This window comes from Gossypium hirsutum, chromosome A02 (genome assembly GCF_007990345.1).
Source record: "Gossypium hirsutum isolate 1008001.06 chromosome A02, Gossypium_hirsutum_v2.1, whole genome shotgun sequence".
NCBI lineage: Eukaryota > Viridiplantae > Streptophyta > Magnoliopsida > Malvales > Malvaceae > Gossypium > Gossypium hirsutum.
In genome coordinates this window covers 83581553-83607083 of record NC_053425.1, presented here as the reverse complement: position 1 = coordinate 83607083, position 25531 = coordinate 83581553, and the positions used below count along the sequence as shown (strand labels likewise).

General features: G+C 33.6%; 2 protein-coding genes across 2 annotated transcripts; both read left to right on the top strand.

Moving 5' to 3' along the window:
* The first annotated feature begins 699 nt into the window (after positions 1–699).
* Positions 700–2287, top strand: LOC107952363 (uncharacterized). Its single transcript, XM_016887622.1, has 4 exons — positions 700–826; positions 877–1053; positions 1244–1314; positions 1406–2287. The coding sequence occupies exons 1-4, from the start codon at positions 700–702 to the stop codon at positions 2285–2287; spliced, it is 1257 nt and encodes a 418-aa protein (XP_016743111.1).
* A 5383-nt stretch (positions 2288–7670) lies between these two features.
* On the top strand, positions 7671–13299 carry LOC107951802 (NADP-dependent malic enzyme). The gene is made up of 20 exons (XM_016886948.2): positions 7671–8006; positions 8213–8493; positions 9062–9182; positions 9286–9360; positions 9886–10037; positions 10109–10214; positions 10300–10365; positions 10572–10667; positions 10756–10827; positions 10937–11020; positions 11105–11203; positions 11496–11543; positions 11643–11696; positions 11807–11905; positions 12000–12089; positions 12175–12252; positions 12400–12474; positions 12560–12650; positions 12814–12942; positions 13030–13299. The coding sequence occupies exons 1-20, from the start codon at positions 7977–7979 to the stop codon at positions 13116–13118; spliced, it is 1935 nt and encodes a 644-aa protein (XP_016742437.1). The 5' UTR covers positions 7671–7976; the 3' UTR covers positions 13119–13299.
* Positions 13300–25531: the final 12232 nt, after the last annotated feature.

The window sequence follows — 25531 nt, the reverse complement described above, 5'->3', positions numbered from 1 at the left end:
CAGACCTAGGTGATTGTTGTGTGTTGTGGGGTTGCAAAACCCAAGTGATTAAACTATTTTGGTTACTTGTATTGCATAAGATATCTTTTGTTGTGATGCATGTGGGGTAGGAATGGGAACACATTGCCTTAAATCTTAATTTTTGCTTGCAAGAACGTGACTTGGATCATTCCCCGCCACTCACACCATTTATTTGATTATTATGTGCTAGATTATTAGAATATGCCTCTTAAACATGTTAATGTGAGAACTAGTGCTCAAGAGGATGGTACATCCTCTATACCTCTTGTGTCACTACGTAGAGTGAACATACCTGATGAAGGTGTAGGCCCTCTGATAAAAGCTATGATAGGAGCATTTTAGTGGATTGCTGGTGCTATCCTTGCTCCTGCACCTACCAATCTTGCGCTGGTTAATCGTAGGTTACCGTTGGAACGTCTTCGAGAGTTGGGTGGTAAAGAGTTTTTTGGAGTGAAAGGTTCTGATCCAACCGTAGCCAAGTACTGGTTGGAAGGAGTTGAAAGGAACCTCGAGCATATGTCCTGTTCTGACGAGGAAAAATTGGGTTGTGCTGTGCCCTTACTCGACTATGAGGCTTATCGCTGGTGGAATACGGTTAGGAGAGGTACTGTTACTGATAGATTGACTTGGAATCACTTTCTCAGGGTTTTTAAGAAGAACTTTATGGGTGAATAGTATATGGAGGCTCGTATGCGTGAGTTTTGGGATTTGATTCAGGGTGATCTGTCAGTAGTTGATTATGAGGCTGAGTTTGTGCGACTTAGTCAATATGCTCTTGAGATGATACTTTCTAAGAGGGGCTATTGTAAGAGGTTCTAATTTGGGCTTAATCATGAAATTTGGGTTATTTGGTAGCTCAAAATGTAGAGATGTTTGATGAGTTGGTTGAAAGAGCTAAGGTAGTTGAAGAGACCTTAGCTGAGCCACCTCGTTTGGTGGTTACTGATTTTGGTAAGAGAACTTCTAATGGAGCATCGGGTAGACCACTTAAGAAAGGGTGTGATAGTCATAGTTCTAGTAGGGATACGAGACGTAAGTCTTGACCAAGTTAATCCAGGCAGTGGAGTAGCACTGTGATTAGTGTTAATGGTTCAGCGGGTAGTTTTGGTTGGCCGCTTTGTGCACACTGTGAGCGTAGGCATTCTGGAGAGTGTCATAAGTTAACATACGGATGTTTTAAATGTGGTTTGAAGGAACATTTTCTGAGGGATTGTCTACATAGGGTTTAGGTTACACAGACTCAGAGTTCGACTCTTGTTTCTGCATTTGCTAGAGGTCGTAGTCATGGAAGAGGTAATGGGAGACTAGTTGGGCAGTGAATTGTTGCTCATCCTATTGCTACACAGGTTGAGTCTGGAGGTCCAGCTCGAGTTTATGCTATTAGGGAGCTAGAAGTCAGGATTTGACTGATGTCATCGCTGGTACTTTCACTTTGCAATCTACTCCATTGTTTTCCTTAGTTGATTATGGGTCGACGCATTCGTATATTTTAAGTGAGTTGGCATGTAGGTTAGCAATCCCTTTTGAAACTATTGGTTTGGGTATGACTGTTATTAGTTCATTCGGTGATAGTGTGGTAGTGAATAAAGTTTATCGTAGATGCCCTCTTATGATTCAAGGACATGTTTTCTCTGTTGATCTTATAGTATTGTCTTTTTATGGATTTGATGTTATTCTTGGTATTGATTGGTTAATTGAGCATAAGGCTAGGGTAGATTTTAAAACTAAGCGAATTACCCTAAGGAATAATGATGGGTTAGAAATTGTTGTTGTTGGTGAGAGATCGGGTTTTATGTCTAATATGGTTTCGGCTATGAAGGATGAGAAGTTGATGGGAAAAGGTTGTGAGGCTTATTTAGCCTATATGATGAATTTTGTTAGTAAGGAGTTAAGAGTTCAAGATATTCGTACTGTTAGGGATTTTCCTGATGTGTTTTTAGAAAAGCTACCTAGTTTGCCATCGGATCGAAAAGTTGAGTTTGGAATTGAGCTCTATCCTATTACTGCACCGGTGTCCATTGTGCCCTATTGCATGACACCAAAAGAGCTCAAGGAATTGAAGATTCAGTTGCAAGAGTTGCTTGATAGAGGGTTTATTCGACTGAGTGTATCTCTGTGGAGTGCACTGGTTTTGTTTGTGAACAAGAAGGATGGTTCGATGCGAATCTATATTGATTATAGGCAGTTGAACATGTTGAGAGTTAAGAATAAGTACCATTTTCCTCGAATTGATTACTTTCTTTGTATTAAGAAATCTTTGTATTAAGCAAATTATTCTCAGTAAGAAATGCTAAATACGAGGAGGAAACATATTTGAATTGAAAAAACAATAAAGATTAACTAATTATTATCTTTGTATTAAGTAAATATTTTCATTTCAGCAACATATCAAGAATGTAATATGATGCATGCATATTGTATTAAAACCTTGAAAAAAAATTTGTTGCTACAATTATTCTCACACCTATCAATCATGTCATTTAGGGGTCCCATGATTAACTGGCAAAAACATAGATTACATCCAATTAGTTTCTGAATCTTAATTCTCAAGGCTATATACGAACCAACGACTATTTAATATTTGCCATCATTTCTAGCTTAAATGTCATTTATTGGGAAACTATTTAATAAGAGACGATCTTGAGTGTGTAACCATTGACTCAACACTCATCATGAACATGTTTTCATTTGTGAGTCATCTCATTAAGAGCCATGCATGACTAGTTTTCCTTAAAATGAAATATCATCCAATGAATCCGCATGATAAAGTTGACCTTGAAGTGTGGCCAGGGTAGGAACCGGCTCGAAACTTTACCATGCTATCACTTAAGAACCACCAATTGAGGTCATATTTCTTGTTTAAGGAGCTCTTCCACTCAATATTTTAGAAAACATGCAAGGCTTTTATCCCAGATTTCAAGAATGATCATATAATAGTCCTATTGGCATTCTTAACCTAATTTATATGACATGCTTCTAATATATGCATGACATGCTATGACAATTTTGTAATATTCATATTCATTTATTCACAAGAATAAATTAATCACAAAAAAAATTTTGATTCTCAATAGTTTTTCTTTTAAAAGAAACACTGAATAAGTAAAAGTGAACCATGCACCAAGTAAGGTTCTAGGAAAGAGAGATGAGTCAAATTTGACCGCTTAAAAACCATCCATTTCCTTGCTAGAGTCAATCCTAGACATGCACATTCTCATTACCACACTTCTCACAACAATCAAATAACCTAAAGAAATGAATGGAATAATACAACATATGTATGTTCTCATTACCACACTTCTTATTTTTTAATCGATCAACTGTGGATCATCTCATACATATATATCAAAATTATAATATAACATAATATAAATATTATAAATAATTATAAAACAAATATATAAGAAGATGAGTAATTAAAATAAAATTGTCAGTCAAGGTTTCCATGGTTCTATTTCTAGAAAGTAAATGGAAAAACAAAAATTACATGGTTTTTAATCACAAGGCATTTCTTGGGTCTTCAACAGTCATCACTCCATCTTCCCCTCATCATGGACTCGTTTTGGAAAAATTACATTTAAGTCCTATGGTCGTTTCCGGCTCACTAGAATTCTACGAATTAAAAAAATAGTCTTATGTAGAGATGATAGTCTACAGTTATTTCCTAAGAACCACAACCTTGGCAACAAAAAACCAATTATATAACAAATATATAATATAACATCCATTCTCATATATAACTCAAAACATGCATAAGGTCTAAAGAATGTCATTTTCTACGTAGTCGAATCATTAAAAAAGAAGAGAAATCCATTTTGATTATCTGTTTCTACTTATGATAGAGTACAACTTGGCTCTAATACTAATTGTTGGAAAATCAAGTTTGAAAAATGCAGCAGAAATAAATTTGAGGAAAAATCAAGTTCTAATTTTTTTCCAAAAACAAGAACTTGGTTGTGTTATCTCAAGTAATAAACACTTAACCAAAATTGTACTTTTTCTATTCATCTAGGATGAAGGCTCCGACCGAGTAGTCTTCTCCGCTGTCCTCAAGCTCACGTCTGCCAAGTGTGGGCTCGTTTCGAATTAGAAAATTTTTCACAGAATTACCAGTGGGGTAATTTCGTAATTTTTGTAAACATTTGGGTCAAGTTGTAAATAAAAAAATGTCTCTAGAAATCTTCTAAAATAATTTATTCAAAAAATTTTCTCTCTACAACTTTCTCTTGAATTCAAGTGTGTGAAAAATAATGACTCATGGCTCTCTTTATAAAGGAAGATCAACTATGATTAAACTTAATCACTTTAATATTAAATTAATATAATACTTATCAAGATAAATATTAAATATTATTAAATTAATAGAATATTTATCTACAAGATAAATATTAAATTAAATTTAATATTACTATAATCACTTTAATATTGAATTAATAAAATACTATCATAATAAGTATTAAATTAAATTTAATAATAAATTTATTAAAATAATATTATTTTTGGAATAGTTAATCTAAAATTAAATTATTAGGTAGAATCCCAGTAGAAGTGTAATTCTTTCACTACTCAACCGCCAAAGAACCACCACCCTCGACCATCCGTCGACCACCGAAATGCCTCTGTCGACACTGCCATGTCCGGTGGTGCAATTGCAACACCTTCACAACACCCCAAGCCGGTTCAGACCAAGTGTTGGCCTGGTTTCACATATTGAGCCTAGTTTTACCAATTTTGGGCCTCGATTTTGGGTTCTCAAACCTAATTTTCGATCTCAGGTCTAATTTTCAAGTTTAATTACACATTGTGCCAATTGTCTGACTTGAAAAATAATTTTCAAAAATATCATATTAATTTTAATTAATTTGATTAATTTAATTTTTTTATTAAAATTAATTTTCCCAAAAATCACTAAGATTTTTCAAATTAATTTTTTAAGAATTTTTTAAATCAAATTCTCTAATTGAACAATTCTCACGACTGCCTAATTTAATTTCACATCGAATAAGTCGACTCAATTAAATATTTCTAAAGTCGTAGAATTTACTTTTGATTCAAATGCAATTCGATTGATCTTTTGTTGATCTAGCGGATGGACCAATCAGACATATACAATTAGGCTAAACTAATTGCAATTATGTCCAGAAATATTGTTTCGATAATTCGCAATTTACTTAATTATGGAGTTAGTCCACAAGAAGTACCATGATTAAAAACTCATTATTGTATACTCTTTACGAAAGCAATTCATTCAACTATTTTGTTCAATGACCTCATCATGTGTGTGTTACCCTCAAATGATATCCTTGATTTCTTTAAGTTAAATTTGTTCACTCAATCCAATTCTATTTTATCTCATTGTTACCATTGTGTCTTCTTAATGATTAATATGATCACTGTCAAATTACTGTGATAAAATTCTCATTCGAGAACAAGCAGCCCGTGGCCACGTTTCATATTTATCAATCCACACAATGTCAATGAGAGGATATCATTAACTCTTTAATCGAGTTATGAATTCCATTGTTACTAATAAATCCATGACATACACAAATCATATACCCAACATACCAGTTATGAGCTCAATCATATTTAGAGTATAAGTCTTCACTTATATCAAAGCACATGAGTTACTTACACATGGCCAGTGGTTAACTCAAGATTTAGGTAAATCATATCGTGAATGTCACAAGTGAGTTCACAAATGAATTCAGAATGAATTCATCTTGGGTCCGATCCAATGTATCATTCTTCCAATAAATATATCTTTGTCTCTACTCGTAGAGTCAACTGCTTCGATGGCCAAGACTGGTCATCTCCCTAATTGAAATTGTAGAAAACATAATAATCCTTCTAAATATTTGAATCAAATGTTCACTTTGATTCTTTTACAGGATTACAGACTAGTTTAAATTATCTACTGAAGTAAGTTGCCTTTCTCATAATGTAAACATTCTTACAGTGTCACTTATCATCAGTTTAAACTTAGACAATCAATGAACTAATATTTACTTATCACAATTTAACTATGTATGCAAAACATGAAAGACAGAAATAAAAAAGACATAGTAGTGAAATGTGAATTTAACTTTATTTATTTATTGCCGTTCAAATACATAAAAAATAATTACATGTTTATTACAATATGGGCACATTTCCCAACAAATTACATAATTAATAACATTGTTTTAGTGACATGAGTAAAATTACATAACTAAAACAATTACCTTAAATGAATATAATTTTATTTTTTTAAAAAATTATCTTCTTTTTGGTGTATGCCTCAATCATTTGTCTGTAGACAACGAGGGTTTCAGACTTCCCAATCCTCAAACAAGTACACCATCTGAAAAGAAAGCAAACTTGCTAGATAACATTTTCATAAAATATAATTCTTAATCGAATTTTTAAAAATTTCAATTACTTATTTACAAGTGAGAAAACATATTATTGGTGACACAATAATGCTAGAAATAACATCTTTTACAATGCTCAGGACTATGGCAATATCAGACACCTGCCTATATCTTATGTATTGTGCTTTGTCGCCTGACAAAGCTTGAGGTACAACGTTGCTAATATTGTTGAACCCCAACTATACGAATGAGCAGTTTGGAAATTAGCCAATAGAGGCAAGTACATTAGGTGGACTTTATTATTATTTGTGTTTGGCATGAGTGCCCCCTATCAACTCTATCATATATGCTCGAGCAACGCACATCTTCTCCCACTCAGAGGCACTACTCGATAAGGTTTTGATATTTTGTTTTAACCAGGAAAATCTCAAACTGGTAAACTTAGCACCACCATCACCCGTCGATCGTCCAAACAATTGATAGCAATGCGACGCAGGTTCGATCACTTTACTTGAACCTGTGACTGCAACTACCGTCCAATGGAAGCTCGAGTTGCAATGCAACATCTTCTAAGGTGATGGTGCACTCCTTACATGGCAAATGAAAATGTGTGGGTCTTCGGACGTCATCACTTAAATAAAGCGAATATTAAGTCAACCCTCAACTCAAACATTCTAATCAATGTCATTATTCCAAATCCCGATGCATCTTTTCCTTTTTTTTATCAACTTTTCTTCACTGATTTTTTTAAAAAAAATTCAAAACAATGTCACCTGTGTGTCAGACAAAATCAATAAAAAATATTTTCTTTTTCATATTTTTTATCTACTATATATACCTATGAAAATACATTATTTTAAAAATACATACTAATTCCGTCACTACGTCAGGCAACAAAAAAATATTACTTTTTAAAAACGAATGATTACAACATGATTGAGCATAAAGTAAGGGTAATTTTGCTTGTTTGTCCGACAACACCAAAATACAAGATAACAAACACCTTATTTTTATAATTAATTTGTTTCCCACTATATTTTTGTATTTAATTAAATTTTTAGTATTATTTAAAAGAAAAAAACCCAGCAAACCAAATATGGAATTTCCCACCAACCACGACAGACACAACCGCAAAAACCAAACTCAGATCATACACACAAACCCTTTCCTTTTATTCCAACTTAAAAAGCTTAGCAAGTGGGGTCCACAATTTATTAGGTTCATTCCACTTGTGAGGCAAGATGATGGTGGTACTTTCGTAATAAATGGGCAAAATGAGCTACCCACATGTCATCTGCAGACTAACGGAGGTAGAGAGGGAAAAACAAAAGTGGACACGTTTTCCTGGCATTTCTTCCTTTTCTCGCTGTTCCCTTCCATCTCTTTTTATCTCTCCCTTTTCACATATTAATATATAAACAATACAACAAAAGCTATATATTTATATTATTATATACTAAATATACACACATATCCAGCAGGGTCTCCTTTCTTTCTTTGCTCATTCAAGGACCGAGAGAGAGAGAGAGAGAGAGAGAGAGAGAGATCCAAAGGCTGCTCAAGCAAAGCTCAAGCCTTGGTCTTTCCGCATTTTCTGTCACCATGATCTCCTTGCATAGAAGCTGTTTTCTGGTAATTTCAAATCAACCCATTGTTACTCTCACTATTTCTTGACTACCCATTTCCTAGAATTTAATTCTAAATCGAAACTAAGAGATTTCCCTTCTTTCTCCCCTTTTTTTCTTTTTGGTATTTCAAGGTCCTTTTTATACCATTAAAGATCTCAAAGGTCTGCTTTTTTTTTCATTTTAATATTGTTACTGTCTGTTTTGAAACAGAACAACAGCGGCATTTCTGGGTCCTCAAGCCTTTTCTCTTACAAGTTGAATAAGCTGCCGCCAGCTTCGGTCAAAGCGACGGCTTTAGGTCCCAACAGCGATACAAACGCTAGCGTTCTAATTGAGAACAAGGCATTCAAAGAAATAACACAAGATGGCACTTCTGCTGCTGCTAACGTGGACATCAATCTCACCGTTGCCGGCGGTGATCGTGAAGTCTACTATGACGACGCCGCCACAGAGGATCAGCTTGTCACCCCTTGGTCTGTCTCTGTTGCTAGGTAAGATTCTATTATTTTTCCTTTCATAATAGCTATTTTCATTTTCTTCCTTATGAGCTTAATAGGTTTGCTTGCTATGTCATGATGGTTTGACATTTTTATACTTGTTTGTGAGATCTAATATCGTTGTTTTTGTGTGGTTTGTTGGACCCACTAAACTAAGCCCCTTTTTTAGTGCTGGATCTTATTTTATTGTATGGTTTATATTATAATAGTTTGTGTTTATTTATGATTTTCTTTTTGGTGCTTATGTGGTGGAATCTATGACTGTGTTTTATCTTCAATGCTAGATCTTTGCTTTGTTGCTGAAATTTTGTAATTGAGGAATTAGAAAGAAAAGAAACGAAACTTTTTAGTGCAAATTCAGAGATCTTCCTTGTCTGAGTAAAATAAATATATAGTTTTAGTGATCAATTCTTTGGGAGCTTTTATATTGTTTTCTTCTTCTTCTGTCACCACCTTTGTCTTTGTATTAGTTGTTTGGGATGAATGGAGTTTCTCTAATGCTAGAACATATGACATGTTTAATCATTAGTGCCCTAGTCTAACTCTTCATCATCTGCTGCAGTGGGTATTCTTTGTTGCGAGATCCTCACCACAACAAAGGCCTTGCCTTCACCGAGAAAGAGAGAGATGCTCACTACTTGCGTGGTCTTCTTCCCCCAACCGTTATTTCTCAAGACCTACAGGTTTTCTACCCTGCTTCTACATCATACCTTTGTTTGAGTTGTTAAGATTAGATTTTGTCGATTTGTGCAGTATTCTAATGAATGTTTTATCACCATTTACCAGGTGAAGAAAATGATGTATAGTATCCGAAAGTATAAAGTTCCTTTGCAGAAATACATGGCCATGATGGATTTGCAGGTTCCTTTTTCAGTCTATTTTGATTTTGCCTCTTAAGTTGTATGTCTTTTGGACATGGGTATGTGTTTGACTAACCCCATGGATTTGGAGGATCTTTGGAGGACTATATTTACATACCGATGTCTGAGTATGTGATGGACATGTTACTTAAAGAAAAATGAAGAGTCAGAGTAACATGTCACACCCAACTGCATGATTTATTATACTTTAGTTCATCATATGAGTGACATGTTTTAAATTTTATTGTGTACCATTATATGTTTTAATTTTAATACCTTGATCCTAATGCTTTTCCTACTATTAATGTAAATTGATGTAATTTCTAAATTTTTTTTTCGTTATTCAATTGTAATATCTTTACTTTCTCTGTTGCCGTTAGCTCCAAATCTTATTCTCTTATAAATACTTATAAAATTTGGATGCAGCATATTGTACTTAGAAAGCAATGATTCTTGGTCCTTTAATAAATTTCCATGAAAGACTAACAATTTTGAAATTGATGCCCCTTTTTTATCTCGTTTTCAGGAGACAAATGAAAGGCTGTTCTACAAACTTCTGATCGACAATGTCGAGGAGTTGCTGCCAGTTGTGTATACTCCAACTGTTGGTGAAGCTTGCCAGAAATACGGGAGCATCTTCAGGCGTCCTCAGGGTGTTTTTATCAGTTTGAAAGAAAAGTATGTTTATGACACAGATTCTTGAATTTGTGCTTTTGTTGATTCTGATATCAAGATAATGTCCTGTGTAGGGGTAAGATTCATGAAGTTTCGAGAAATTGGCCTCAGAAGGATATTCAAGTCATTGTTGTCACTGATGGGGAAAGAATTTTGGGTCTAGGAGATCTCGGATGTCAGGTATAAAACAACCAGAAACAACTGCGGGTAACTCTCTCTATCTTTCTCATGTTATTTACTGGTCCATGTTACTTTGTGTGCTCAGGGAATGGGAATACCTATAGGGAAGCTTTCTTTATATACGGCACTAGGAGGGGTCTGTCCGTCTGCTGTAAGTATCCGTAATAATCTGCTATAAGGTAGTTATTACCACCCTTTTCTTTACTAGTAAGTTCTGATGGCAGCTCCATTGTATATTACATATATTAAGGAGGTTACAAATCCCACAAAGCTTTAAAATTAACTATATCTTATTGTTAACCATGTTGGCTTTATTGTTTCATATGTTATGGCTGATAAATTAGCTTCCATTTGCAGTGCTTGCCTGTAACCATTGATGTGGGCACGAACAATGAGCAGTTGTTGAATGACGAGTTCTATATAGGACTTAGGCGAAGGAGAGCTACCGGACTGGTACATTTTATAGGAAATTTGCTTCGTTTAAATTTTAGGTGCAATCAATGTTTGTCACACTAAGCTTCTTTGCTCGTCTTGACTGTAGGAATATGCGGAACTTATGGATGAATTCATGACTGCAGTCAAGCAGAACTATGGGGAGAAAGTTCTCATTCAGGTAAGCGGACTTGGGTGAGGACATGTATGAAAATATTGAATGGATTTTATGAATTATATTTTTGTTTATATGTTATCATCTTTATCTGAATGTTCAAATATTTTTGTAGTTTGAAGATTTTGCAAATCACAATGCATTTGATTTGCTTGCTAAATATGGCACAACTCATCTGGTTTTCAATGACGATATTCAGGTTATTATTTGAGCTTTGTTTTTTTAAACCAATTGGGCCTTCTGACATCTCATTTATGATTTGCATGAATTACTTTTGTTGCAGGGAACAGCATCTGTGGTCCTTGCAGGGCTTGTTGCCGCATTGAAAGTAGTTGGCGGAACCTTGGCTGATCATAGATTCTTATTCCTCGGTGCTGGGGAGGTGAGTTATTATAACTAAAACATGATATGAATACATGAATGTTTTTAGACATGATTATAACAATTAAATACATGAACATGACATGGATAAACTTATTGCTTGAGGTTTCCTCTTGCAACGAATGCCTTTTGTTGATATATTTAATTCTCTAACTGAAAAGTATATTTGGGAAATTGCAGAATTGTGGTTTCCATTTAAGTTCTCCTCACTGGCCTCTTGCTTTATTTTTTGTTACTGTATGTGCTGCAATTTTATTGCTTCTTCTGAACCATTTTTCTTTGGTGATCAATAGGCTGGTACTGGCATAGCAGAACTCACAGCACTTGAGATTTCAAAACAGGTTATACTTTAGTCTTAACTATAGCCATTTCTCTAATATGTTTTATAGTTTATTTAAATTATGTGATGAAGCCGAATACTACCTTGATTATACATGCAGACAAATATGCCACTTGAAGAGGCTCGCAAGAAGATTTCGCTTGTGGACTCCAAGGTAGTAAGATTCTAATCCATTTCTTTTGTACAAAGCAGATTATTCTTCATTTTCCCTCTCGCTTCCTTTCTAGTGATCAAATGTCGCATTGATTTTTTGTCTTTTTGCAGGGACTGATTGTTAAATCCCGCATTGACTCTCTTCAGCATTTCAAGAAGCCCTGGGCTCATGATCATGAGCCCATCAAGAAACTTGTTGATGCTGTTAATGTGTGAAATCTCTCTTTCTGTGAACCCCCATCTAAAGTACCAAAAATGTATAAGCTGTTTCTTAGATTATTTGTTGTTTTGTCTTATTTGACAGGGAACCAAGCCGACAGTGTTGATTGGAACATCAGGAGTAGGAAGGACATTTACTAAAGAAGTTGTTGAGGCTATGGCTGCCTTGAATGATGTACCGTATCGCTCTCTTGATGTTATTTATAAATCAGTCAAATGATTACGCTAAACCAATCCATTGTTTATGCGACTGCCTGCAGAAACCTATTATATTCTCTCTTTCTAATCCGACTTCTCAATCAGAATGTACTGCTGAAGAAGCTTATACATGGAGTAAGGTAATTCAGTCATGCAGCTCATATATATCATTTACCAACATTTAACATATTATCTAGTTCGGTAAAAAGAACCTTGTCTATTGTTTGTTCTTGGTAATATATTATTCATACTAATGTTTCTTTTCCCTATTTTCTGCCCACTTTCAGGGCCGAGCAATTTTCGCCAGTGGAAGCCCATTCGACCCTGTTGAATACGAGGGAAGAGTATTTGTGCCTGGTCAGGTAGTACCGAAAGTGGGTTTATCTCCATGTTTGGTAATGTCTTGCATCGAGGAATGATTTGAGTTGTTATATTTCTATCTTACAGGCAAATAATGCATACATCTTCCCTGGCTTTGGTCTTGGTTTGATAATGTCTGGTGCCATCCGTGTTCATGATGACATGCTTCTGGCAGCCTGTAAGTTTGACATATCATATTTAGAACTTTTAATTGATAAGATGGTATGTAAGATCCTAAAATTTTGAACCCCTCGAAATTTGTCTTGTTTTTGGTGGTTTAAAAGCAGTGCCACTAAGTTGTTTTGCTAGTTTATAAATTTCTTTTTTTGGGGGGGTTACAGCGGAAGCTTTGGCTGCACAAGTGACGCAAGAGAACTTCGACAAGGGACTCATTTACCCACCATTCAAAAACATCAGACAGATTTCAGCCAATATTGCCGCAAATGTTGCAGCTAAAGCATATGAACTTGGTAAACATCTTTTCTCGTTCATTATATATGCATGCGAAACTCAGAAAATTTTAATCTCGATTTTAAATTTTTGCCATTGTTTCATAGGTTTGGCTACTCGCCAGCCTCGGCCTAAGGATCTTGTGAAGTATGCGGAGAGCTGCATGTACAACCCTGCCTATCGAAGCTACCGGTAAAGTTGTATTGAAGCTTGTCTTTTGGAAACAAACCCCCCGCCCTAAACCATTCCTTCTCATTTCTTGTCTTGCAAGTTACTTGGTGGGAAAGATAAATGTAGCTTGAAAAAAAGGAAACATGTAGTTATGGACTTAAAAAGGTTTTAACCTGAAATATAAGGTTCTTTTGAAGTGTCAAAAATGGTGTGCTACTAACTACATTAAAAATGACCAATGGCCTTGCTTGGGCTGATGTTCCAAGATTAAATACGACCAAAGTCAATTGCTAAAAAAACACGACAAAGGTTTTAAATTCATTTTCCATTGTTAACCATCTTTAAATTTTATTATATTTTGAATGTCTAACTTGCAGGGATGAAATATTTGGTTTGACCTATACAAGTTTGTTTCTCAAAAGTAAAGTAGGAAAATAGATAAGTTAAATTTACTCAATTATGTGAGAGATTGTTAACAAATAGTAAAAGGCTTTAATTGTATTCTACTCTAAAAAAATTAAGTAAATTAATCTTTGTATATTAGATAAAACAATAAATCGACCTTTTTTATCAAATATTTTATCTATTTTTATTGTTAAAAATATCTTTGTGGAATGACAGATTACAATTACCTTAGTTTTTTAGTTTTTAACAGTAGAATATCTTATATCAATTTACTTTTTAACAAATAAGATAATGATGCATGCTGTTATCATAATGTGTGAATCAACTAATTCACTTATACATGCATATAAGCTTTGAAAAAAATGATATATATATTTATTTGGCCCCTTTAATTTTATAAAAAAATTATTTTAATTTTTTATTTAATTTTTTTGTGTCTATTTTAGTACTTAAACTTGTAATTTTAGTACTTAAACTTGTAATGTTTATCAAATTATTTCAAAGTCGATGGAAAAGTTAATATTTATTATCTTTGCCAATATGGCATACATGTGAAAGTCACATCAATAATTAATTAATTTTTTAAATTTAAAAAAAAATTGAAATTATCTAAAAGTATAAAAATATAAAAATATTTTTTAAATTTAAAAAAAAAATTAATTAATTACTATCGCGACATATACATGGATCAATAAAGTTAACAAATGTTAAGTTTTTTAGTGATTTAAAAAAAATTAAATGAATAATTAAAATAAATTTTTTTTATAAAATTGAAGTAGTAAATAAATTATTATATAATAAAAGTATTGAATGCAAGATAATTATGCAAGTGAAATCCATTTTTTCCAAACATTTAAAAGAATGAGTTTGATTTAAATTTGAGAAAATTGATGTTATATTTGAAAATCTTAAAAAGAGAATAGTTTGAATTTCATAAATTAGAAGTAATTATAAAATTTAGAAAATTTTAAGAAGATGAGACATGATGGGATCCATAAGCATTTAGAAGAACATTTACAGATTTTGGCATTATGAAATTTAAAGATGGGACATTTATGGTTTGAGGTCACACCATTTAAAAATAGAATCGTTAATTATATTAGGGAAGGAAAATAGGAAATGTATGGTCTATATTTCCAAATAATTACTTGATATAATTTAACTTGGTAAAATAGAATTAAGTTACTACAATCATTCTTTTATAATAATAATCATGAATGTACAAACTTGGTCAATATAATTTTAACTTCCAACGGAATGTAGATTTGGATTGTGATTTGAGTAATAAACTATAAATTTATATTTGTTTTTTAAAATACCAACTCGGCTCTCTTACTTTTTACGTCCATTTTCCTTAACTCAGGAAAACGACATAATCAAAGGTTGAAAATATATTTTTTTGTTCAACTTTTTAATGTTTATATTTACAAATGGCAAGCATTTTTTTTAACCTCTATTAAGCTTCAAATTCATAAAATAAAATATATTTAATAAATTTGTAGATTTGTCATAAAATATAACTTCAAAAAAAATTAGAATACAATCAATTAACATACTTGTAACCTCTATGAAAATGAAAAGTTAAAAAATTATGTAGTCACTTAATTAGTAGTAAATTTTTATTTTGATCACTCAACCATGAAAAGTTACAAACTAGTTATTAACATTAACAAGATTGATTTTTGTGATCATTAGTTCATTATGATAGTTGATTGGGATTTTAATCCATGTGTATAAATTAAATAGTTTAGTATTTTTCCACGTAATGCTTTTTTTTTCATTTTATATTTAGAAATAATTTCCTTTTTTTTTTGGTTTTTCTTTGTGTGGAAAACATCGAACATTTTTTTTTTATTTTTACGACACCTTAAAAAACACTTTTTCTTACTCTATAGCTTACCCCTTTTCCCCTTCTCCTCAAACTTGATTAACTCGGTCTTATTCTTAAATTGCACCCACTTATTTTTCTTTTATCCTACACCTATCTTTACCTTTTCTCTTTGAGTAGTTATTGGAATTGGATATGCATTTTTAGTTTGTGTTAGAGTTGTAACCAAAATTCTTATTAAAATAAAATACAAGTGGCAAGATAGGGAGATCCATAAGGGTGAAGGTCGAGGGCCGGAGGGCCCCGCAGTACGATACAGGCTGCACAAGAAGAATTCGTATAGAAGTTTACTTCCTTTGTTTGATATTGATTTGAATAAGGTGTTTCAACCTTACTGCATTACTTCCATTAGATGTTGATTAGAATAAGGTTTTCTAAACCTATAAATAGACGCAGTCTATACTCCTTGTAATTATTCAAATTCGACATAGTAAATTTTTTTCTCCTCTACCTGTAGTTTTTCCCCAAAAGGGTTTCCATGTAAAATCTGTGTGTTCTAATTTTCATTTCTTTTTTTGTGATATATTGCCATTATTGACATTCTATTTTAATAAGATGCAAAATTTTTTTTTCTAAAATAAGAATATAATTTTCTAATTTGTTAAATGTTTTCAGGTGTTGGGAGGTTTAATGGATTTTTTAAGTTTATTTATTAGGGTTTTGAGGATTTATGGAATTTGATAGTTTGCTAAAACGGAATGGTTGTTTAGATCAAGTCAGTGAAAAAAAATCCTTTTTCAACCATAAAGAGTTTTACAATCTTACTATGGACCATTTTATGGTATATGCATCCATGGACGAATCTATATATCACGTGGAACCTAGGAAAAATTAACTCATATCCTACTCAGCATAATGTATTTATAATCCCATGACAACAATAACATGTACTCAACATATTGAAATATGTAAACTAATAATACATACTTGTGTCATGGGGCTAGAACTTTATTCTCGCAATCCGTGCGATCTTAGGCAATTATTTCATTTCAAACACGCCTAAGTCAACCTAACCACCAAACAATTGTAGATTCACAAAGAATTCATCCAAGATACCAATTTATATAGCGGAAGCAACACAAATAAAAAAAGGGCTTAATGAACAGAATAGCCACAAAAAACAATGCAAGAGAGGTGTTTGAGTAAATACTCTCAAAGAATTCTATTACTCTTAAGAATTCAATAAACAATGGATGATTTCCAAGTAAGGAGGAGGCTCTCTATTTATAGTTGAGCTCCCCTTAAATCGATGGTATGGATAGAATTACATCGACAAACGAGATTAAGTCTATGCCTACAATTAAAGGATTTACAATATTTACATAATCAAATAATATCTAATCTTACATTATATTATTTTACTCAATCTTCTAAAATTATTTTCATATCTGCATCATTGGGCCACCTAGGCTTCAAACGGACAGGGTTCTTCATCAGTTCTTTGAATCAGGCCAGCTCTCATGGGTTAAATGATCCCCATCTAACCGATAGACCTCTTTGAGATGCATTTTGTATAATGGTCATAGGATTTGAACTGCAGCCCATGACATTCTCCCTTACCCATTCTCGCAACGCCCTCGTTGCGCCTTCAAAATGGCACTAACTTGATTCACCTTGAAAATCTCTCGATGCCTTGGCTCTTTCTTAACTAGTTTCACTATCGGGTTGTCCCACCCATTAGAACCTTCACCTCGGCTTCTGTCACCTCATAATTCGAATTGTCCCACTCATTGGTACATCTTATTGGCAAGAAGCCACGACTCTCACTTGCCCACATTCTGACTTGCTCGAATCAGAATCCTCTTGATTTTTACAACTAGGCTTCAACATGCCCATAGCCTCTCGACTTCCTTGCTTTAGAACTTTGAAAGGGCCCCTACGTTTTTACCAAGCCAACAAGTTAGAATGCAAAACACCACCAAAGTGTTCGAAATGTACCTTTCCAATAGGTGGTAGCTCCAATGATATCTGAACAAGCTTCATATCGACTTCATGCTCTACTAGCATTTCCAAATGGGCTTTCGTAGCACTTCGTTCTATCGAGTCAATATTCTTTCCGTACGAAACATCATTGACTAGCTGGATTGACGACAACACCTTGGTCTCAACCTTCATATCTCAATTCACTAACACAATGATTCATGATAACGGACCATCAACAATATGAATTTGATTGGCAAAAGGAAAAAGAACCACTTTAATCTTGTCAAGAAAGTTTAGGCTAAGCACAAAATCATAATTATCTAAATGGATTACCTCAAAATCTTTCTTACCCTTCCATTTACTGATTTATTGCTTTAAGCCTCGAGCTATTGCTACAATTGGGGCCTCCTCAAAATTTACCGTCTTGATCTTCTTATTCTATTTATTAATCGAGAGACCAAGTTTCCTCATAACTTTTTCTAATATAAATAAGTCTGACGTTCCCATATCAACAAGAGCACTCTTTTGCTGACTGTTATGTTGATGTCCACGAACATCAACCCTACCTCCCTACTATTCCTCTTTACAGGAGTGAGTATCATTGAATTAAGCTTCAATGCCTTCCTCTTATCAGGCTCCGTTTCTTTCCCTTTATTGGTCACAGTCGACTTAGCTCGCTTTGGACAGTTTCGCATCTCATGAGGATCACTACAAAAGAAGCCATTCACTGGCTTTCTTATCACTCTCCTTGGCCCTATTAGCTTCGATTCTACTCACAATCAAACCAAACTTCGTGGGCGCTTCTTCTAGCTCATCATCTATTCTGACAGCCAAAAACACGGATCGCTTTAGACAATATTTTACCATATGTGGTCTTTGAAAAATGTAGCATTTTATCTTGCTCCTTTTCTCTTTTGTATTGTTCAGTCTCCACTTCCCATTTCGTGGTTTCCCATTACCACTGTCACTACTATTTCTGTTGTCATCACCGCCATGTCCCTCTTCATCTTCCTCATGGTCTTCCCCCATTGCCTTTCCCTTTGGGCTTGAAAAACTTGAACTTGTCTTTCTTCGAAACAATTTCAAGCAAAGACTCAGCTACAATCATAGCCCTTCCCTTTGGGCTTGAAAAACTTGAACTTGTCTTTCCTCGAAACAATCTCAAGCAAAGACTCAGCTACAATCATAGCTTTTGATAGTTCTTAGACTCCTCAACATTCCAATTCATGTTTAACCCATGGCTTCAACCCATACATAAATAGAAGAATGCTTCTTCCTCACTTAGATTGGAGATTTGAAGCATCAACTCCCTGAACTCTTTCACATACTCTCAGATTGTGCCTCAATGCGAGAACTGGTGCAACTTAAACTGAGCCTTTTTCTTGGCATATTGAAGGTAAAATTGCTCCTTAAACTCATTCTAGAACTTCTCCCAAGTTCCAATTGTAGCCTGACCACGCTTCTCACCTATATACCTATGCCTCCACCGTAAAATAGCAAAGTTAGTAAAATATCGAGCAGCAGTATTTACCTTAGCATCATCATCTTTGATGCCAACGACACTGAATTACTGTTCCATCTCCCAGAAGAAGTTGTCCACTTTACTTGTGGACGTTGCCCCCTTGAACTTCTTCGGTTTAGGGACATTCATTTCGTAGTTGAATGTCGCACCCAACACTCCTTTACCCACGGCAACTCGGTATAAAACAAGCTTCCCTATGAGCTCCTCAACTCTTGTGCTTAAAGCCCTTATTATGGACATTGTTTCCTCCTTCAAAGCCATTGCCATGGCCTCGAGAGCATCGTCTTTCTCTATCAGCTTACCTACAGTGGATTGATCACCCATTGCATTTCTTCCACATTAGAAATAAGAGACTCCAACACTACTTCTTTAAGTTACTCTCCCTTCAACTCCAACTCCGTAGTGTGTCCCTGAATCATCTCGATAGTATCTTTTACATCACCCATGGACTCTTCGAGATGGACCACTTGTTCCTCTAAAGCCAACAACATGTCCTTCAGACGACTTAGTATTTTGGCCCTCCCACGGGTCTCTATTAGCTCAATCTGATCAGTAAATTCTTTTGACATCTCACGGTGCCTTCACAACCTAAGCTCGGATACCAACTATCAAGGGACTAGAACTTTAGTCTCACAATTCGTATGGCCTTAGACAATCCTATTGTTTCAAATACGCCTAAGTTAGCTTAACCACTAAACAATTGAATATTCACATAGAATTCCTCCAAGGCACTGGTTTATATAGTGGAAGCAACACAATTTAGTTTAGCTTCCCTCAAACCAAAAGTATGGATCGAATTACACCAATGGAAGAGGTTAAGTCTATCCCTACAATTAAGGGATTTACAATATTTACATAATCAAATCATATCTAATCTTACAAGATATTATTCTACTCAATCTTCTAAGATTAGTTTCCCTATTTAGCAAGGTAGCCCAACTTTTCATATCTGTATCATTGGGCCACCCAGGCTTAAAACAAATAGGCTTCTCCATTAGTTCTTTAAATCGGGCCAGCTACTGTGGGTCAAATGATCCCCATCTAACTGATAGACCTCATTGGGATGCATTTTGTGAAATGGTCATTGGCTTTGAATTGCATCCCGTGACACTTGCATTTGCAAATTATCACTATAGTTCTTTATTCTTGGTCTCCTTGTACAAATTCTGGGTGATATGTCGAATACATAGTACATCCATGTTTTAGTTTAACCATTCTTTAGATTTCTCCTAGACACACTTCTCGTGGTTTGGTTAGATATCAAACACAATCCCCTAATGTCTCGAGCCACATATTATTGCAAACACTTTAAACAGAATGCCCAAGCTTCCTTCATCTCTTGCTCTACTAAGATGAAAGCAAGTAAAACAACTTTTCAGGTCCCATCTTGAGCAATGGTCAGCATCAACTTCTTGTATTTCATCTATAATAATGTTTCACCTATTTGGGCAATGCGTTTCCAATAGAGGTGTTCATGGGTCAAGTTAGGGCAAGCAAAGCTGAAGTTTGACTCTAAAATTTTTTTAGGCCTAATCTTGAACTTGGCTTACCCAAGCTCACCAAAATGACTAATTTCATTATTCAAAAAATAATAAAAAATATATTTATTAAATTTAATTATAAAATATATAAATATTAATGTATAGTTATTTTTATACTTTTTATTATTTATAAATAGTAAGATGAGCCATCTTAGGCCAGCCTAGGGTTGAAAAATACAAACTTAAGCCTGGCCTAAAGTGGGTCTAGTCGACAAGGCAAGGCAGGCCACTTGGCCCAAAAATGCCTTTAGTTTGCACGGAGAGAATCTTTCAATAAGTGGCCCGAATGTTCAGAATAGACGATGGAAGAAGTGTACCCTCGAACTAAATTATTATCGTTATATATGAGAACCACAAAAAATTGTATTAAGAGCATGTTCTTAAGCCATAAGTCACCAACTATGTAGCTAGTTGTACAATTGCTCCCAACAAATAATTTCTTTATGGCGTTTTGCTGCGCTTGCCATGCTTTCTTATATGAGACAAAAAAATTGATATATGTTTCGGATCTCCATAATCAAAATTGAAATGGGTAAAACCGGATCTATTTCGACCAACAAAAAGATGGAACCAAAGATTAAATCAGAATCCAACTTCAAATGATCTTGCAATATCTTGCCGCAATGCACATATGTGGGTTGTTTGTAACACCCCATTCTCGACCCAATTGTCAAGTTCGAATTATAGGATGCCACATCCATTACAGGAGCAATTGGAATCAATTATACACAATACAAACATTTACACAAGGAAATAAGTATATTACACATTCATAATATGCTACACAATCATTTCCAGGTCTTATACAAGCTTACAAAAGCTCTTTTTCAAACTCGAGGTTGAATTAGGACCAAATTTAAAGTTTCCAAACTTGTGGACTGACATCACGACATAATGGCTTTCACGTTGCGACATCATCAATCAATAGTTACGTCATGACTTCAAGAATCTCGACGTCGCATGCCACTCATTATCGATCCATACGTTGCCCTTATTTTGGCAAAGAGCATATGAGTACAAATTTCATTCTTCCTAACAAACACTTTTATACATTAATGATAACTTTCCAACATCAACACAATTTCATTCCATGCTAATCTATACCAATTAAAGCATATGAGCATTTGAATCAAACATTGAATATGGAAAGTACAATACTTAAGTGGATCATATATAAGCATGTTAGCTACCATAGTTTTGGCATACATTTGGCTAAACTTGACACATAATGTCACAACTAGATACATTACAACATAGTTATTCAAATAGGTTATGCATTATAACATATCACAAACATTATCAATTCATACCAATTCACGCTATATCATCACACTTTCATACATCTTTATCAAGTCACAAAATAATGCCATTTCATTTTGAATCACAAATCATAATAATTTATCAAATTGGTTCTTTTTTTTTTCAAATTTCAATATCCAATTTCAATATTTTTCCCAATGGAACCATGGTAAAACAGACTCGGATACACAGGTGAACTACACCACACCAGATAGCTCGTAAGAGCTTAAACTACATCAAACCAAGACACCAAAGTGCAAAGCCCGTAGGCATCAAATGTATAAACATTGTCAATTACATCCCTCCACCACACCAAAGTCTCCGTAGAAATGAATAATGCTCGATGATCCGCCAAAAATGTTGGATCTTGATATATCTTATCATAATATCTGTATCATCACGTATCTTGTACAAACGCGCAAATGACCCTATTGATATGCCAGTTGTATCCTAACATTTTACTAAGTTCACATGGGCATCGACCATACATATTACCTTTTCATACCCTGTTTTATTCACATTTGCATATCATAGCTTGTAATCAATTAGGTTTTCATATTTATACCATGTACTATCTCATAATAATTGATTATCACATTTCATTTTAATTCAATCCCATTACTAGCCATGTATGTCAAATTCATTAATATTTCAAATTATGCTCAAACATATATATATATATATATCAAAGCAAACACAAGCATGCATATAAAACAAGATAAGATAGTAATTTCCTTATGAGCTTACCTATTCAAAACACAAAATGGGTGGATTTTTCAAGGACTAATCCACAATTTTAGCTTTACACTCTATTAGCTCCACTTTGATCCAATTCTTGATCTATACAAATATTTTATATATCAATCAATACCAAAAATTATTACACATTTTCATGAGATGCATGATCTTAAATATATCCATTTTTTGGTTTTTCCACATATTTTACATTTTATTCAATTTAGTCCCTAAACTCGAGATATGCATAACTTTCGATTCCTAGCTTCAGATTAATATCTGATTTCACATATTCTAATTAGGGACCTTATAATTTATATTTATAATATAATTTCATGATAGGTTTTACATTTATTCAATTTGGTCCCTAATGACAAACAAGCTTAACTAACTTTATAATTTAGTCTTTTTCATAATCTAAGCTCAACATCTATTAATTTCATGCCTAATTTATCTATTAATCAACAATGAAAACTTGCTAAATTTTCAAAAATTTATCAAATTGGTACATAGGCTAGCTAAATCAAGCTCCCATTATCATAAATCTACAAAATTGCAAGAAAATGACTTAGTTTTCTTACCTAGTGTAAGGGTCGAATGGTTCCAGGGTATGAAAGCTTTTCTCTTTTATTTTTCTTCTTCTTTGGATGACACAAACGAAATGGAAAAGATGACACTATTTTCTCCACTAATTTTTAACTTATATACTTGATTAAAACTTAATTAATTTGGTTTAATTAATCTTAATGGTTTCTCACATCCATTAAATCCCACTTAAAATTGGTTTTATTACCATTTTGGACCTTGGTTAATTGTTATTTAGGTCCTCAAGCCTGTTCTTAATTAAAAATTAATAACGACTGGGCTTTTACAATTTAATCCCTGAACCTTAATTGACAATTTAATTGACGCAATTACTCAACCATTATTCAATATACTTTTATATTAACTCTGTAATATTTTTTTTATATTTATAGTCTTGGTTTATGGAAATGGAGTTCCAAAACCGCACTTTCCAGTACTAATTAAAATCATGTCTTTACACTGTTGTATTTGAGAATTTCTCATATATGTTTCTTTATATATAGGTTGTTCGATTCAGCCATATTGTAATCTTTACCATAATTAATTTGATTTCTAGCATAAACATTGCTATTGGACTTCATGAACTTAAAATCCACCAACTCCTTGATGTTGTAATCATTGATTCCTGTCTTTGCAACTTCTTTTGATCGAAATTTTTTAATAAGGACAGCGAACCAAGATCACAAGTTGGTCAAGTTGTGGATTTGAATTTGGGCTTTAGACTAGATTTTGATGTGTTCTTCTTATGCAAGAAAGCTTGAAATTAAGAAAAGAAATTCTAAATAGCAAGTTATTCAATAAGAAACAATCAAAATTTAAGGAAAATTCAAGAGGAAATAAGCAAGTATTTTGGCTAAATAGAGAACAATCAAGCATGGTGGAATCCATGATTTCTTGTAAGACTAATGGAATGTGCATTTCTTGATCTTCAAGAAGGAATGGCCAATTGGCTTGGAATTGGGGATCTTGAATCAGAAATAGTTAAAAACAAATTAAAATTAATTAAGATAAAACAAAATGAAGAATTAAGGAATTTGATGGAAAGAATGGAAAAGTGATGATTGAAAGATAGCTAAAATGAAGGTCGAAATTGGTGTGGATGAGATAGGCTACCTTAAGAATCCCTTGAATCAAAGATCCAATAAACTCTTTCAAATGGCTCTAACCTCCCCTCTAAGAATGGTTCTTGGCAAGTTGAAGGTTGAGGACAATTCTCACGATCTCAAAAAAATCGAGTTGAAACAAACTTCTAAAAAAAACAAGAAAACTCCTACAATTAGATCTTATGTGTAGTACATGGAAAAGTCAACCTTTATATAGGCCGATGAAGAGCAAAACACAACCTTTGACATCTTAAAATCACTCTTAGAATCAAAGAATAACTTGTGTACTCCTAAAAAAAAAATCAAAGAATAGGTTGCCACAATATTTGACTCTTAAAATCACTCTTAAGTAAAAGAAATAACGTATAAAATCTTCTACAAAATGCTAGATTCGGTCAAAAGGTAGGGATGTCAATTCAGATTGCGGATTTAGATATCCACATATATCTGATCTGAGTAGTTTCGGATATTGCGAATTCGAATAATATTGGGATTCAGATAGTAAAAATACTATCCGTTACGGGTTTAGAGCGGATACAAATTTAACCCCTCGATATCCATTATCCAAATTCATATTTGATATTCGGATAACAGATGTGGATATCCAACTTCAAAATTCGCTTCCGCTTACAGTTTAGATCCGGATGCGGATATCCAACATAAGGTTCAAAATGTTAAATTCAATTTTTTTTTGCGAATTTGGGTATTCAAAAAATATTGCTATTTAATTTGGATTCAAATTTGGATAGTAAAAGTAAAATATTTTGCAGATAATTTACGAATTTGAATTTTAAGGAAAATCCAAAATTTACAGATATTTGACCCGCTACCATCCCTACCAATAGGATATTCAAAATTCTTGGGTCCAATTTTATATAATTGTGACACTAAGAATAGACCTGATCATGGGTCGGGCTGATGCAAAATTTTAGGCTCAGGCTCGGGCTCGACTCGAAAAATGGGTCTAAAATTTTTCCCAATCCCGACCCAGATTAAAAATGTTAAACTTGAGCTCGATATGGCCTACCCATATTAAATTTTTTATATTATCATTTTTTATATAAAAAAATTTAAAAATATAATACATCATATACACCAAAAACATTAAAATAAATATTTTCCAAAAAATTGAAAATACATTAAAAAATCTTTATACTTAAATAACACTAAAATAGTTACAATTTAGCAAGCAAATGTCTCTAAAATAACAACAAAATTAATAATAAAGTAAGAGTTATACAATTTCCAAACAATAACAACAATATAATAGCAATATAATAGCAAAATGACATCAAAACAACAATAAAAAAGAAGGTTTAGGTTGATTTGGGCCTAGGCTAAAAAATCCTACTTGACCAAGCCTATTTTTCGAGTCTATATTTTTTCTCAAGCCCTCCCACTCTTCAGGCAAGCCTCTGGGCTTGGGCAGGTGACTCA

Excerpts from the sequence above, each read along its gene's own strand:
- LOC107952363 (XM_016887622.1), top strand. The coding sequence starts at position 700 with ATGGAGGCTCGTATGCGTGAGTTTTGGGATTTGATTCAGGGTGATCTG. Across the intron at positions 1,054-1,243 it reads TTCTAGTAGGGATACGAGAC|GGTTTAGGTTACACAGACTC; the intron begins GTAAGTCTTGAC and ends TTGTCTACATAG. Across the intron at positions 1,315-1,405 it reads AGGTCGTAGTCATGGAAGAG|GGAGCTAGAAGTCAGGATTT; the intron begins GTAATGGGAGAC and ends TTATGCTATTAG.
- LOC107951802 (XM_016886948.2), top strand. The coding sequence starts at position 7,977 with ATGATCTCCTTGCATAGAAGCTGTTTTCTG. Across the intron at positions 8,494-9,061 it reads TGGTCTGTCTCTGTTGCTAG|TGGGTATTCTTTGTTGCGAG; the intron begins GTAAGATTCTAT and ends CATCTGCTGCAG. Across the intron at positions 10,215-10,299 it reads TAGGAGATCTCGGATGTCAG|GGAATGGGAATACCTATAGG; the intron begins GTATAAAACAAC and ends TTGTGTGCTCAG.